Source organism: Pogona vitticeps, chromosome 9 (assembly GCF_051106095.1).
Source record: "Pogona vitticeps strain Pit_001003342236 chromosome 9, PviZW2.1, whole genome shotgun sequence".
Taxonomy (NCBI): Eukaryota; Metazoa; Chordata; class Lepidosauria; order Squamata; family Agamidae; genus Pogona; species Pogona vitticeps.
The window spans coordinates 16,278,334-16,294,820 of NC_135791.1; the positions used below are offsets into that span (position 1 = coordinate 16,278,334).

Genomic DNA, 16,487 nt, shown 5'->3' on the forward strand with positions numbered 1-16,487 from the left:
GTCTTGGCTAGCATCCTACCTTGTTTATTGAGGACTTCATCCAAAGAAAGATGGTCAGATAAGAAGGGTTTGTTATACTCTAGGTCTGAATCAAATACCATCTCAGTTAAGCCAGAGCCAACTCTGGCATTAAAGTCACAACACAAAACTATAGCTGCTCTCGGGTGCAGGAACTCGCAGCGGTTGATGGCTTCTTCCAATTCATTCCAGAAAGAGGTGAGATTTTCTGTTTTATTGGATGGACAGTAGGCATTGATACATATTAGTGCCTCGAACTCATTATTCCATGTTCCCATTACCAATACTGACAGAATAAAATTACTTTCAGACCGGTAAATGACTTCCAGCTCCATGTCCATGTTTTTCTACCTGTTCCACTTTAAATTTACAGTTTTTAAAAATTATAATTGCCACACCTCTAGATGTAGAAGTTCCATTTTTTTCATATATGTCTATATTCATCTTTAATTCATTGACTCCATTTGCTGATTGATGTGTCTCTTGCAGAAAGACAATGTCCACCTTGTGTTTCTCCAGTAGTGCTTCTATTCTTCTTTTTTCACTGTTGATCCCGGGCCTTTTACGTTTAAAGTTGCAAGTCTTATTCTTTTACCCATGTGAATTGAAAAGTTCTCCTTCCAAAAGGCCCCGTTTGCAACCTCTCCTCCCACCAAATTAACAAAAATAAACTAAAAATTAACATAACAGTACCCAATAGTTAACCTCTGCCAATCTGTGAACATATATGTTTTCTCCCACTACACCATAGTCCCACACCATAACCACTGGCGTGGGCAAAAGGTGCTGGTGGGGGAAGCCACTGCCATCTGGCAGAACGACAACTAGAACCTTGCCTCTGATCTTTTTAGTTGGTTTTTGCATTCTACTTAATGTTTGATAAAACAGAAAAAAACCCTTCTCTTCCCCTCTTTTTCTTTAATTATAAATCAATTAAAAGAAAAAAAAAATAAGATTTAAGACTCAGTTTTTAGTAATTTTAGTTTTGAACCAATCAGTCGTTCCATATCCAGTTCTAACTGTTGCTTTCTGTCCCACGTATAGGTTTCTCAGGAGATAGATAAGGTGGTCAGGCACTCCCATTTCTTTGAGAACGTGCCATAGTTTTTTGGGATCGACACAGTCAAAGGCTTTTGCGTAGTCAATGAAGCAGAAGTAGAAGTTTTTCTGGATCTCTCTGGCTTTCTCCATAATCCAGCACATGTTAGCAATTTGGTCTCTAGTTCCTCTGCCCCTTCGAAATCCAGCTTGTACTTCCGGGAGTTCTCAGCAGTTTTCTGGTGGGGTGGCGGCGGCTAAATTCTTTGCCTCCCACTAATCCATTGGGAGGGTCACATGAACAATACCTAATCAAGGTCCAGGCCATATATCATTTTAAAAGACCCAAATAGAAATCGTTTATTGTTACAGATGTAGATGATTCAAGCAATGTTGTTAACTCTTAACAAACATCCTCCTTAATCCCCTCTCAACCACCACTTTCCCGCTCAAACTCCCAAAACTCTCAATCTCTTCAACTCTCCCTCCTCCTGCTGCGTCTCTTATATCTCGTGACTCTGTCCCTCCGGCATTCCCATTGGTCTGTACAGATGGCATATGAATATTCATGACCTGGTGGACGCCACCGTCCCGAACCACCTTGGTCACTGAGGGAATCTAGTGGTGGTGGTCTGAAGGAATAACTGCCGAGCTCTGACTTGCAGCAAATGAAGATTCTCAACTTCCAAATCCAGCCCAGTTTTTCCTTGCTTCCAGTTTAAAAGGGTCTCCTCAATACATTTAAAGTAGTCAAGGAGAATGTTGGGACATGGTTTGTGCAGCCCTATGTTGCTCATCAGTTGGTAGGGAAAGAATATTGTTTATATTTCAAAGAAACAGAGGTACTCTATATGGGATTCTTATCCAAGGTAGGGATCGAGATAAAGGCTTTTGCCTTTCTAAAATGGATGGCACTGGGAAGTGATTGAAAAGTTCCTAGCAGATAATGGAGAATACAGGAGTATATTTTGGCATGCTTAGGTGTGTGATGCCATCATTAAATTAGACATTATTTGTTTTTTTCCAAGTCACCTTTTGTTTGTCCATGTCTGTCTAAATTCTACTTCTCGATCTATCCAGTCTCTCATTATGATTAGAACCAAGAAAAAAAATGCAGCCCACTTAGTGAAAGTTGGGGGAGGAGATTTGCTGAAGATTCTGGCTGCAGGTGTCTAGAAGCACCGAGCGCAGTCCGTGCCTTCTGCTCAGTGTGGTGACTTCAGGAAAAGAGCCTGGTCTGCCTGCAGGTGACTTTGCTGCTGCTGAATGACCTTCTGCCTGTGGGATGTGAGTCATTTCCAACTAGGCTTCACAGCAAGGCGCTTCCGTGATCCTTAATGCCCCTTTGCTGCATTCTTCTGTTTCCATTTTGGACGCCAGGGAATGGTGGGCTTGCAAATGCTGGCTTCCTCCGTGTTGTCTTTGTCAGGCCATTTGTGAGCCCAATATAACAAACAGTGATCTCGCTCTCCTCCTCTTGCTGGTGTTTACTTGTCAAATATTGTTCTGCTGCATTGACACCTCGTCCTTCCTTTGAGAAGTCATAGTGACCCACAGGGAAACCTGTCCCTAATTTAGCCTCGCAAATCCTCCAATATGAAAGAGAATATCAACCCTAAAGTGAATTTCATTTTTCAGTGGAATGTGAACTTGCATTGTCTTGGTCCTTTTCTAACTCAAGGTTAGGCACTTTTCTGGTGGGGTGGCGGCGGCTAAATTCTTTGCCTCTCACTAATCCATTGGGAGGCTCGCATCTTCAAATCATTGCCTTGCGCCTGAATTTTGAATGTTGCTACTGCATTTTGGCATTGTGTTGATTGTGTCAAAAGCCACACTTTCATTGTCAACAAGGGAAATGGGGAGTATGGACCTTTGTTGTTAAGTTATGCTTCTAGAAGTACAGTTGGGGTATAAAGCAAGGAACATGCTACCAGCATGCTTTATTTTAATGTGAATTTGCAGGCCATTGTCACACTGCTGAAATTCACTTTACCTCCTTTCATTACTAACAACTTATGTGGTATAGTAGTCATGAATGAGATGGACTAATGTTGAGGTGGTACAGTGGCTTGTATCACTTGAGGTTGTAGGAGTGGGAAATGACATTAGTAAATGTTCCTCCTATGTTAAATCCTCCGTGTCAACTGAAAACCATCATAGCAGGAAGAAACTTATATCACTGATCAAGGTTTTGTTCAACTTGACAAGCAATGAACTTATATCTTCTCTCCCATACTCTGGCATGGTGCGGTCTACACCACTACCTCAGCCTGCTACATGTGCAAGATCAGGTCCAAATGTAACAAATAGACTCTGAAATTACTGCCTCTGGCCAGGTCTGTTTTTGCAGTTAAATGCAATAGCAGAATCCTGAAGTTCTAGAGTAGAGCACATCAAATCAGACTGCATGTGGGGGATACCATCCCCGTGCCTGCTCCCAGTACTCTCTATCTTTAGTAGCAACACTCAAGCACTTCAGGGAATCTGACCCTGATTCCATCTTGCTCAGGATTGTCTCCACCAACTGGCATTCTAATGTTTCAGCCAGAAATCTGTTTAAATCTTATCTGTAAATTCTAGAGGTTAGACCTGAGAACTGAACTTTTTTTGAGTTGCATCTCTTGAAGTAGGAAAAATCCTTTCTATTTTATTCACTTTCTGTTCTTTCCTTCCAGGCGCTGGTTGTCTACCCAAGAAGCTTTATGAACCAACAAGAGCAATAAAGTGGCAAAAAAATCTATTACCCATTAAACAAAGAAGGGAAAAAAGCCAAGAAGAAACATGGCGGATTATTCTTATAAAGAAACATCTAATCGCCATTTGCGTTTCAAGCTTCAGAGCCTCAGCCGCCGCCTTGACGAACTAGAAGAAGCCACCAAAAACCTCCAGAAGGCAGAGGATGAGCTGCTAGAGTTGCAGGACAAAGTTATCCAGGCGGAAGGTAGTAACTCGAGCATGTTGGCTGATGTGGAAGCTCTGAGGAAAAGAGTTCTGAAAATAGAAGGAAAAGATGAGGAGATCAGAAAAGCTGAGGAACTGTGTCAGCTGATGAAGGAAAAACTTGAGGAGGAAGAAAGTCTCACTCGGGAGCTGAAAACCGAAATTGAGCGACTTCAGAAGCGAATGGCAGAACTGGAGAAACTTGAGGAGGCCTTTGGTCGGAGTAAAAATGACTGTACTCAGCTGTGCCTCAGCCTCAATGAAGAGAAAAATCTGACCAAAAAAATCTCAACTGAACTGGAAGTTCTTCGGGCAAAAGTAAAAGAACTTGAGCAATCAGAAGACAGGCTGGATAAAACTGAACAGAGTTTGGTGAGTGAGCTGGAAAAACTGAAATCACTGGCTCTTGTTTTTGTTAGTGAAAGAAAACACTTCACAGAAAAGGAAAAGCAGAACGAGAAGTTAATACAAGAGTTAACTCAAAAGCTAGAACAAAACAATAAACTTAATCGGGTAGATCAAACTCGAAACGCATCAAACCTGCTGGAACGATCATCCAACAGTATTCTTGAGAGAAATGACATGAGGATTGAAGTTGACTTAACAACTTCAGCACTATCCTCAAAAGAAACCAGAAGAAAAGGGAGTTTGGACTACCTAAAGCTTGTGGAAAATGAAACTCGAAACAAATCTGAAAACCAGAAAAATAAAAACCAAGAAGACAACAAAGTGAAGGACCTCAACCAAGAAATTGAGAAACTGAAGATTCAAATCAAACATTTTGCATCTTTAGAAGAAGAACTTAAAGCTCTTAGAGCCAAAAACAATGACTTGCATGACAGTTATTTGAGTGAACAAAATAAAAATAAGCTCCTCTTAGGCCAGCTTGAAGAAATAAAAATGCAGATGATAAAACAAAAGGAGCTGGAGAATGGCGAGGCAGAAACGGAAGAAATGAATGTGCCTAGCCGAATCAAGCATGACAGACCCAAGCACAGAGCTGTCACAGCTGAGTCAGCCATTTCGAAGCCTAAGTCTCGGGAACTTTCACCTCAGCACAGACGGGACAGGATTCGCAATCGGGAATTCTCATTCAACAATGAGGGCTCTGGCCAAGGTAGCAAGCAGGTTACAAGTTCTAATCTGAACAGCAGGAGAACCCCCAAAGCATCTAGTACATCTGCATTATTAGACAGATTAGCAACTGATAGTAAACGAGGAGAAGACAGGTCCGCCTTAGACAGGGTACACATTCCCTCACCAAAAGATAGTGGCGTCCCATCAGCTGAAGTGAAAAAATCTAGAGAGCAGCCATCTGTGCTTAGCCGTTACCCACCTGCTGCTCAGGAGCACAAAACTTGGAAGGCCTCTTCAAAACCCAAGAATGACAGTTCATTACGAGGAAAGATTGAAAAACCGTCCCAGCTGCTGAATGACACTTACCACTGTAAATCTGTTGAATCTGAAGACAAGTCCAGTAAAGCTGAAACTACACTATTGTCTTCCGAAAAGGGAATTAAGGCACATATTGCAGAATCACCCGAGTCTCGTGCCTCAAAAATGAATTGTGGGTCACCCAGTGGATCTGCTTCATCCTATCGGCATCATCTCTCTGCAGAAATGTTAGCTGCTGAATCCACTGGCTCCAAAATGGAAACCTCGGCATCTATCTCGTCTCACAGGCAGCACTTAGAAGATAGTTCTGTGAAGATAACTAACTCTCCAGAAAAAGAGCCTGCTGATGCTTCTCTTGACATACCAAAGCCTGTACCTTTAGCAAAGTCTTGGCTCATTTCAAGAAGCCAGGAAGATCTCTTGCAGAGTCACCCCATTCCTCGGAAAGAAGAAATGGATCAGATCTCTGTTGTAAGTTCTAACAAAGGAGGCCTAAAACCTACTTCTGCAAGAGCCAAAGTTAGCAATCCTGGTAGCCATGACAAATTCAGCACTGCTGAAGAGTCAAGTAAAGCCACAACCACACCTACTTCTTTTGATTTAGGAGCAAAAAAGGAACCTGTTTCCAGAGAATTCACAAGTCCCAGGGGAGCCATTTGGACGTCTCCATTTGAGAATGGCAAAAGTTCATGCAATGAAGAGGAACTTGGCAGGTCAGCCAGAACAAATGCAACTGGTGCCACAAAAGGTTTAAAATCAAGAAGGCAATTTGGTCCAAGGGAAGCTCTGAGATCTAAAGTTATCATCAAGCCTGCAATTGTGGAAAAGGATGTGAAGGAAATCATGGGCGGTTCGGGGCCAGGGTTAGAAGTCAGCTCAGAAAAACAGCACCCTGTCTTCAAGACTGTGTCGCACAAAATGACCAGCAGCATCACTATTTACCCATCTGAGCCAGTCACTCAAAGGACCAACACCAGCGAAGCCACCAAGGAACAGCAGCATCTGTCCCCCAGCAATACCAGAGTCATTCCAAATGAGCTCTCTGCGGGAGCAAATGCAGCCGGCACATCATACGAGATATCGATTAGCAAAAGCAATGTATCCCTGAAGGTACCAGAGACTGACAAAAATGGGGATGCTGTTTTGAGAAGCACGGTGGAAACAGTAGTCTCCAAGAGTAACATTATGATAAAACCTTCAGAACCTCTTGAGAAGAACAGCGAACCACCCATGGAGACAATCAATTGGAAGAGTCATGGTTCTTCAGAGGAAAACTCACCTGAGATGAAGCATGTTACAGTCAGGAGTGCGTGGCAAACGAGGCAGAGTTTGCAGGCTTCGAAAGACTCTGCAACCAAAATGGATGAAAACATGGCCTCTCGGAATCCATACAGGTCATCCACGGAGCCTGCCAAACTGGAAGGAACTAGTGCACGTATATATGCAATTGAGCAGAGTTCCAGAAGGGCCAGTGCCAGCATAAACTCTTGGAATACTCCAGAAACAGACTCTAGAAGGACCAAAAGTAGCTTAAGTGTATCTGAGATTCCCAGACAGAAGAGTGACGCCTGTGAGCCTCCATCAACTGCTGCTTGGAATTGCACGGTGTTACCAGTAAGTGTTTTTTTACACTCTTCTAGTTTAAAATGTTTGCATTATGAAGTGATGGTTGCAGTTCAAAATGTGGTTAAAACTCAAGCGAGGAGAGTGATACTGCGTGAGGGATGACAATGCTTGCTTTTGTCACTGCCTCTCTTCAGCTTTGCTCCTGCCCCATCATCTGTGATATGAGACTAATAACACTGGCTCCTCTGATTGATTTATACAGGGAGCAATCTTAAACACAGCAATCTGAGGCCGGCTGAATGGCTCTAGAGAGTGGCACATGTGCTGTGTGCTGTCTGGAAAGAGGGGATTCCATTTGTGAAATGCCAGTTGTTCCCCCAGAGGTCTCTCATATGTCTGTGTGAAGCTCTGCCACTTTTAATGTTCTTCTGGCAGTGTTCTCCCAGTCTGGGCATGTTGGGAGCATTTGAGGGCAGACATGGATCTGTCAGGTAGCAATGCTGCTACCGCCCTGAGAGGCCATGGTTATTTCTGTACATTGATTGTAGTCAATGAGGGGGAGTCGTCTCGGATGGTCGATTGCCATCCCCTCCAATCCCACATTCTGGTCACAGCAAAAGAGCCGGATGCTGTAAGCATGCAGTTTCCCCACTAGGATTTTGGTCAGTGTCTGTAAAAGATCTCTAGCGTTGCAGGAGAGAGACTGGGGACATAATCCAGATGGAAGGCCTCCTTTCCAGACCCCTTGAAGTAAACATGCAGTTTCCGTTCATTTCAGTGGGGCTCTTTGGAACCTGTCATGATAATATGCCTCCGTATACTAGACACAGACAGATGTGGGCTTATGAGTTTCTTAGTGGTTTCTCTGAGTCACACTGAAGACTTTCTATACCTTTATAAAACCACCCCAGAAAATTTAAGGCATAGTAGATGGGAGCTCAGGGTCAGGAGCCTGCCCCCCCCCCCGCTCCCCAGTGTTTCTGTCTGTCTGTCTGTTGCACAAAGAGCAGCTGTGTGGAAGATGCTGTTGCTGTTGAAATTGCTAGTCTTCAGTGTGTTGAGCTTCTCCTCTCTCTCTCCCTCTCTCTCCTTAGTGACATTTACTCTTTGCAATGTTTTGTTATCTTTCTCCTTTGGTCGAATTTATAATGCCTCTGTGTGTGTGTGTGTGTATGTGTGTGTGTGTGTTTAGTTCATTATTTAAAGTGTTTTATTTTTATCTTGCCTTTCTCCCCTAGTAGGGATCTAAGGCAGCATACACAAATATTTAAAATCCATAAATAGTTAAAAGCAAGTGAAGGTTCCTGCCTCAGCCTTTGAGGAAGGGTGTTCCATAATCTGGGAGCCAAAAAAGCCCTTTCTCTCTCTCAAGTCCTCATTAAATGTGTTTGTGACAGTGATGAGACTGAGAGAAGGCCCTCCTCTGAGGATCTTAATTCAGCAGGGAGGGGCTCATACTGGGAGACACTGGTCTTTCCAATAGGTTTGACCTGAGCCGTAAAGGGTTTCAAAGATCATGACTAGCACTTTGGATAGGGTCCAGAAAAACACATCAGCAGCCAATGAAACTGTTGTAACTGGAGGTCGGGTGTCACATCATCCCAGTAACCAGCCCCAGTCAACAGTCTGGCCAAAGCATCTTGCACCAGTTGAAGCTTCCGAACCATCTTCAGAGGCAGTCCCATGGCGAGTGCATTACAGTAATCTAAATGAGAGGTAACCAAGGTGTGTGTTACTGTAGTGAAGTCAGATTTCTCAGAAAACAGGTATGGGTTGTGCACTAGTTTTAATTGTTTAAATGCATTTCTAGTGACTGCTGAGACTGCAGCGTCAAAGAAGAATCCTGAAATATGGCCAAGCTAGAAACCTGAGTTTTCAGGGGCAGTGTTACCCTATTCAGCACAGGTCTATTTATTTATTTGAATTATGTATGAGTATCCCCAGGCTGTGGACTTGATCCTTCAGGGTAGTTGCAACCCCATCAAGGCCAGGTAAGTTTCCCTCTAACCATACTAGTGACAGCATGCCCAAAATCTTTCTATGACTTCTCCTAGCAGCTTCATATAGATGTTAAAAAGCACTGGGGAGATGGTTGATTCCTATGGGACGCCATAGAAGAGATCTGGTGATGGATATGGCATCCCTAAGCTGCACCATGTAGGCTTGACCATCAAAGAAGGCTGAAGCCAGCAGTGAACAGAGCCCACAATCCCTGACTTCAATAGCCTTCCCAGGCTATTAATCCCAGGCTATTAATGATCAACATTAATGAAGGTCGCAGACAGATCCAGGAGGACCAGCAGGTTACACTCTTCCTGTCTGCCACCCATAGGAAATTAACTTGCACCGTGACCAGTGCTGTTTCAGTATCACACCATGGCCTAAATCCCAATTGAAATAGATCCAGACTATCCACTAATTCCAAGAATGCCTGTCACTGATCAGCCACCACCCTCTCAAGTAACTTGTCCAAAAATGGGAAATTTGAGGTGGGTCTGTCATTCAAATCATCAGTTGCCAAATTAGTTTTCTTAAGAATGGGTGTTATAGTTTCTTTTAAACAGGAGGCCACGTGGCCTTCCTGAACAGAAGCATTGATGACAGGCATGGCCCATTCTAGCATTGTATCTTTGACAGATTTTAATAGCCAAGATGGGCAAGGATCGAAAAAAGAGGTAGTACTGTAGTTTTACAGCATGCCAATGTCTTGTCTACATCCTTAGGCCATAATTAACTGAAACTGTCTAGATTGTGCCTTAATCTCAATATGACCTACTGGGATAAGGAAGGGCCGGGTGCTCAGCAACAGGAAGGGGTGTATCCTGATTACTACTGAGAGCTGTAAGTAGTAGCTGTGAGTTCTGGGAGGGCCTTTTTGATTACTGACTCCTAATAGAATATAGCTGACGAATAAAGCTGAGGCAGACCCAGGGAGTTTGCTACCATAGTGAGCAAACAGGAATTGCTAACAGAAGTTTCATGAGGGAGTTTTTCAAGGGAGGCTCCTAACAAAATCTTTGGTTTTTTTAGTGGATTATTCCAGCTACATTCAAGGTAACAAAATAAAGGAAGAGGCATTCATAGACAAACAGATCAAAGCAAGGAGCTAGTAGGGATTATGGAGGGAAGATACACCTCAGTTGTGGTGACCTGCAAAATTTGTGCAATGTTGATCTTTGTGCCTGATTGTAACACAACATACACATGCAGGAAGAGTGAACTGGTGGCACTGTTAGAAGAAAAAGTGAGAGAACTAAAGCAGCGAGTAGCCACACTTAAGGCTATAAGGGAGGATGAAGTATACATTGACAAAACTCTTGAGCAGCAGCAGTAGTCAATGGAGGCACTGGAGGTGGAAGAACAAGAAGGGAAGGCAGAAGAGGAGAGCGCAGAGGAGAGTGCAAGCCTAATGGAGGAAGCACCATGGAAAAGAGTTATAGTGAGGATCAAAACTGCTTTCTTCAGGCCGATTGTTTATCCAAAATCTTGGCAGGCCTTGCTAAAGTGATTCATGAATTGGAGGTCTTCTTTGGGTCCTCAGATGTTCTTGGACTACAACACCCAGAAATCCTGGCCAGCACAGGAAGTAGTGAAGGCATCTGGGAATTGTAGTGCAAAAACATCCGGAGACCCAAGGTTGGAGGTCTTCAGCAGAGTGGGTAACAACAGCTGCATCATCTGCGAAGAGCAAGTCCCGCATGCATTTCAGCTGGACTTTGGTCTTCGCTCTCAGTCTAGAGAGATTAAAGAGCTTTCCGTCTGATCTAGTCCAGCGATAGACATCTTCGGTTGCAGTTCCAAAGACCTGCTTCAGCATGACAGCAAAAAAGATCCCAAAAAGGGTCGGCGCGAGGACACAACCCTGTTTCACTCCACTTCGGATGTCAAAGGGATCTGATGTTGAGCCATCAAAAACTACAGTGTCCTTCATTTCCTCATGAAAGGACTTGATGATGTTAAGGAGTCAAAGTGGGCACACAGTCTTGGGAAGTATTTTAAAAAGGCCATCCCTGCTAACCAAATCAAAGGCCTTTGTGAGATCTATGAAGGCCACAAAGAGTGGCCGTCGTCGTTCCCTGCATTTCTCCTGCAACTGTCTGAAGGAGAATACCATGTCAGTGGTGGATCTATTAGCTCAAAATCCACACTGGATAGACTCTGTCTGCAAGCACCTGGAGCCTCTTCAGCACAACACGTGCAAGCAGCTTCCCTGCAACGCTGAGAAGAGAGATGCCACATATTGCGGTCACCCCAGTCTCCTTTGTTCTTGTACAATGTGACAATGTTTGCATCCTTCATGTCCTGTGTACCTCACCTTCCCTCCAGCAAAGACAAAAGATTTCAAATAAGCCTACTATAACTGCAACTTACTTTAGCATAGTATTTGAACTAGTGGAACATTTATTTATTTGTTTGTTTGTTTATCAATGAACAAATGACATTTTTACCCCATCTTTCTTGTCAAAAAGGACCCAAGGTGGCTTACAATATTAAAGGACAGTATATAAAGCAAACAGCAGTGACTACTGAATGGATCAAACACAGTATGTTAAAGTATACAAACATTGACTTCTGGTTTTGCCCCAGAACATGTTTTGTTGAGAACCAGATTTAGCAAATCTTGGGAAAGGGATGATGCTGGGAATTTTGGTCCTCTTTAATAACTTTTCCAAGCAAGATGTGGTGCTCTGAAGGAGCAGAAGGTCACCTTTGGGAAGGAAGAGGGCTTTGTGTTGTTTGGCTGGAAGTGACTCCAGCAGGGGCTACATCCTATTTTAAAGCACCCAATCTCTCCCCCCACCCCCACCCCTGATTTTGCTACAGGATGAAAACAAAGATTTTGTTCCTAGTTCCAGAAGAAAACCTTTTGGCTCCACTGAGCAGCTTGCTTGGGCAGAGACGCCAAGGAAGAGACCGAATGCCAGGCTGGAGATGCACCGCCAACTGCCGGGCAGCAAAGACGAGGAAAGGAGATATTGGTCCAAAGGCTATTCGGAAGACAACTGAACCAGCCAAGGGTAGGTGGGCTTTGGTAGCAGAGGTGATGGCAGGAAGAGATGCTGCTGTAGAGGTTGCAGCATCTCAACAGTCTGTTTAGTCGGCCGCAGGGCTTGGAGCCTGGGGTCGTTTTTTTCTTTTCTTTTTGTACTATACCTGTCAGAATCTTACAGGCATCCTAGTTGTGGCCGTGCTAGCTGCCAACACTCCAGTGTATTTGTGTACTCCAGGGAGGCTTGTCTTTTTTATACAGGATGGGTCAGTTTGGCATTGTGATCAAGGATCAGGGAATTTGAATGGGCTGGTCACACATTCTGAGACTGACCTGTCTTGTACGATTGTTGTGAGGATGTAGTGGAGTGATATAAAACACGTGTGCTCTGCTGCATTTTTTGGGAAGGGTAGGATAAAAATGTAAACAATAACAGCAACAACAGTTATGGTGATGAAGATTACTATGTTTACGATTATTAAGATACTTTCTTCCTTACTTAATAATTACTATGTTTATGATTATTAAGATGCTTTCTTCCTTACTTAATCTGAGATGTCATTTGGAATGTTAATATACTTTTCTTGCCCTACCTGGAACAAAATTGTCTCCTGCAATTATAACACAGTAGGCAAACTCAGAGCCATCTTCCCCAATATGATGTGTTGGACTACAGTTCACAGGATATGATGGGAGTTGTAGTTCAACCATCTGCAGAGGTTCAGGCTGGGGAAGGCTGTCATCAAGGAGAAGTTTATGAGCAGCAACTGTCTGTCAGTGGAACCCCATGATTCAGGGTACCAGTTTTTCAACATGATGGGCAAAGGCTACAGCAGGGACCAGAAATCTGAGGTGGCTGTTTGTGTCTCCAGATACTGTTGAACTGGCTAGGGCTGATGGGAAGTGCAGCCAAACAACATATGCAGGATGATTTATATTCCCCACCTGTTGGCTACTCCCTAGGCCTTGGTGTCCTACCTATGGCCTTCTCTTTGGCCTCTTTGGGAAGCAAGAGTGCTGCACCAGGGAGCCTCCTGCTCTGATCCAGCAAGGCTCTTTCCATACTTCTAGTCTAGTGACCCAACATCTGTGCCTTTGGCTGCAAGCACGAGAAAAGCTAAGCTTGGATTAATTCCTTTGTTCTTGTCTCACCTTTAGCAGTGTGTGAGCACTCAATTCACAGTGTGTGCACTCCTTTTTTAGTCACCAGATTGGCAGCACAAATCTGATTTTGAATGTGTTGATGAGCTGTGCAAATCCACAAACCCAGTGCTTGATGCAACTGCTTTTTCCCTCTCTCCTCCTTGTCCCAAGGTCTTTCCCACTCCAGCTGCATGATCTCCAGAAGTTGAACTTCATCCTTCTCCCAATGCTGGCCTTCCCTGCAGCCAGTCCACCACTGGGAAGTGTACAGTGTCTGACTTTTAACTCCTTTAAGACTCAAGGCCAAGCCCCTCACATAGCCTTGGGAAGATTTTTAAATATTTTATTTTAAAGGTGGCTTTGTGTTTTGTTCTCCTTCATGGAGGAAGCTGCAGGGATGTTGCTCAGGGGAATCTCATTCCATCATCATAGCAAGCTTGAATGAACAATAACCAGCCGTGGCTCCAGAGGCGTCCTGGAGAAGATGGATGTGAACTCCGTCTTCTTCTTGAATATTTCCTGGAGGAGCAAGCACTTTTTTGTGTCTGTTGGTTTTGGTAGCCTTTGCCAATGGAGAGTTATCCCAGGTGCATCTATCTGCAGGAGCTTAAGGAGCCCAGAACCTACACAAAAGCCATGGATTGGCCCAACAGGAGTGTCCGTCATTCATCATGAATTTATGCTCTTCCGTCTCCAGAGAACAGGTTACACTTAACCTGGATGCCCCATGGTGTGATGCCTCAAGCATCTCTGAGATGCATCTGCAAAAGGGACAGTTTGGGGAGAGAGGGCCATTGCTTCACCTCAGGCCACTCTGATCTTCCATCCCACCCATTCCAACTGCACTGCTGGACCCCTCACCAAGAACGTTTTGTCTGAGTCCAACATAGAAGCAATAAACTGAAACACACCGTCGTCATCCACTGTTGCCTCTGCAAGTCAGGGGCTGAGGGAGCATCTTTCTTGCTTTCCATGAAACTGGTGCTTCTTCTCCTTGACTGTGAGGCATATTCTTGTTTCTCAGACTGCAGGACTAGCAAGAACCAGTTATGTAGACCCTGGCTGGACTGAATTAGATAGCGCTGCAATCAAATGTTGCCCCAAGCCAAGCGGGGGGGGGGGGGCTTTCTCCTATTGTGTTACTTGAACAAATTGCTTGCAGTCTCAACACACATTGTATAGTTCTTTCTCACTGGCATAGGTATTGGGGTTTGGGGAGTAACTGGCCAAAGGGGTGGGGAAGAAGAGCCTCCTTTGCTGAGCATCTCAGTCTATTTGCAGGATTGGTGCAGGGGAGACACATTTCTTTGTTTCTGCTACCTCACTCTTCACTTGCACGGGCAAAGGGACCAGTAGAGACGCGCCCAGGGACACAGTAATTGCCCTCCTTCCATACTCAAGTCAGCTGACTCAACTTTGCACCCACTGCTGCCCTGGCAACCATGACTTACACATCTGCTCTGTCTTCCTTCATGTGTTTTGCACAAAAAGGCTCAGGTGCTGCTGTACTGAAAGTCTTCATGCTTGCCTCCTGCTCCATCAATGCATCCAGTTTACTACTGCAAGCTTAAAAGTTTGCGATACACTTGTGTGCTGCTCTGTTTAGGGTCCCTGGACAAAATGGAATGACTTGCTGAATGTGTAAAGCAGCCCTATGGATGTTGTGGATCACAACTCCCATTGGCCCCATCCAGCATGGTAAGTGGTCAGGGATGATAGGAGCTGTAGTCCAAAACATCTGGAAGGCACCAGGTTGGGAAAGAATGCCAGTGAAAAGCACTGGCTATCAAGATACTTGGAGGCAGTGCAGGAAATCCTTTGGATGTTAATTTTCAGGGCCTCATTCACACATGTAGGTAATACCATTTGTCATGCCCAAACAGACATTTGTGTGTATGTGGAAAGGACCTTTTGAAGCCACCTTTTTTTAAATACCAACATGCATATGTTGATGAGATGATTACATTTGATGAGGGGGTTTACAGGAACATACCGAGAGACAGGAACAGGGTATATAACTCCTCATCTATGTGTCCTCTTTTTTAAAGTCTCGTTCTCAACACATCCACCTGTTCTCCCTGCAAACCCCCCCCCCCCATGGACATTAGCAAGAAGGAAACACAGGTTTAAGACTTGTGATTATATCCCAGTAAATCCCTTTCCACTCCAAGATTTGCATCTAAAGTCAGATTAATATTAGACCTTGACTATTCCTCCTCCCCCCCTTTTTTTTTTTTTAGACTGTGATGGGCACACTCTAGCTGAGTTCAAGCCGTAATACCACTTTGTCCTTACATGGAATAAATCCACTTTTCCTCTCTCCCATCTGGCTCCAGCTCACTGCCTAATTTACCCAGCATTTGTTTGATCATCTGGACTAGAGATACAGTAGTGCAGCGTATAAATGCCTCCCCACTTCCTCCAAGTGAAGGTTAAATGAATCAAATATATGTTGGCAGCCGTTCCATCACAATGATCACTCACAGGAATCGGGAACAAAATGATCTTTAAATGTTAAGTGGGAAGTGAACCCACTTTTTTGGCTGAGCAGTGATTCACAATCCATTTGGCATTTCTGTCTAGCTCTTGAACATGCCAGTTACATCCTGTCTGTTGCTTGTTTGAAAGGCAATAACGTTGAATATCTAGTGTTTCAAAACAAGGGAATGTCTGAGCATTCACTTTTTTGCCTTTTAATATCTTGAGCCTTTAAGCAATCATACCTACATACTGGGCCTTTCCTCGTACACCAGGTTTTATGCAGCAGTCCACACTTGATCTGTTTGTGAACATGTGAGGCACAGCATGTGGGCAATGGGTACAGTTTGTTAAGACAAGCTAGCAAAGTTCCCAGTAAGCCAAGGTGCAGACGTGAGCTTTCTGAGGTGCAAAAAAAAAAGTTTACATGTCTTTACTCTGGCTAATAAAATGATACCATTGCCACATATTCCTATTTCACAGTGGGGTGATGGTTTGTATTCTTTTTTGTGCGTCAAAAGGAAAATGACATCTAAACTCTGTGTTTAGAAACTGTGCGAAACATTTGTATTTGTGTATTCTTGTATATATTTGCCTGCTGGTCATTATGAAGGCCCATGAAAGATCTTGAAGCCATAAGCCATATTTGAACAATCAACTCAACTGTTAATGAGATTACATATTACTCACTTCTACATGGTTTTTGTGGTTTCTAGGTCTAGTACCTTTTATTCTGTGCTTCGTTATATCTGCAATGTTATCATACCTACAGTACCATTTTAATTCAGAGATTACTGGTGTGTCACAGTGCCTCTCTCCCAGGGCTAGTTCACATGGAGTTGAGATGAGAATGAAGTCATATGGTGAGTCAGCTTGCTTGCAATGGGGGTGGGTGGGTTAGCATGTTTACATAAAGGTT

The 16,487-nt window shown here is 43.9% G+C and overlaps 1 protein-coding gene across 3 annotated transcripts in view; it reads left to right on the plus strand.

Annotated features, from left to right (window-relative positions):
- Nucleotides 1-16,263, plus strand: part of LUZP1 (leucine zipper protein 1) — a 70,547-nt gene extending 54,284 nt beyond the window's left edge. For all 3 annotated transcript variants that reach the window (XM_072979607.2, XM_020812911.3, XM_020812909.3), the window contains 3 exons: nt 3,732-7,005; nt 11,782-11,975; nt 13,262-16,263. In XM_072979607.2, the coding sequence (XP_072835708.2) occupies nt 3,838-7,005; nt 11,782-11,964 (3,351 nt within the window). In that variant the 5' untranslated portion in view covers nt 3,732-3,837 and the 3' untranslated portion in view covers nt 11,965-11,975; nt 13,262-16,263. The remainder of the gene's footprint in view (nt 1-3,731; nt 7,006-11,781; nt 11,976-13,261) is intronic.
- The last annotated feature ends 224 nt before the right edge of the window (nt 16,264-16,487 follow it).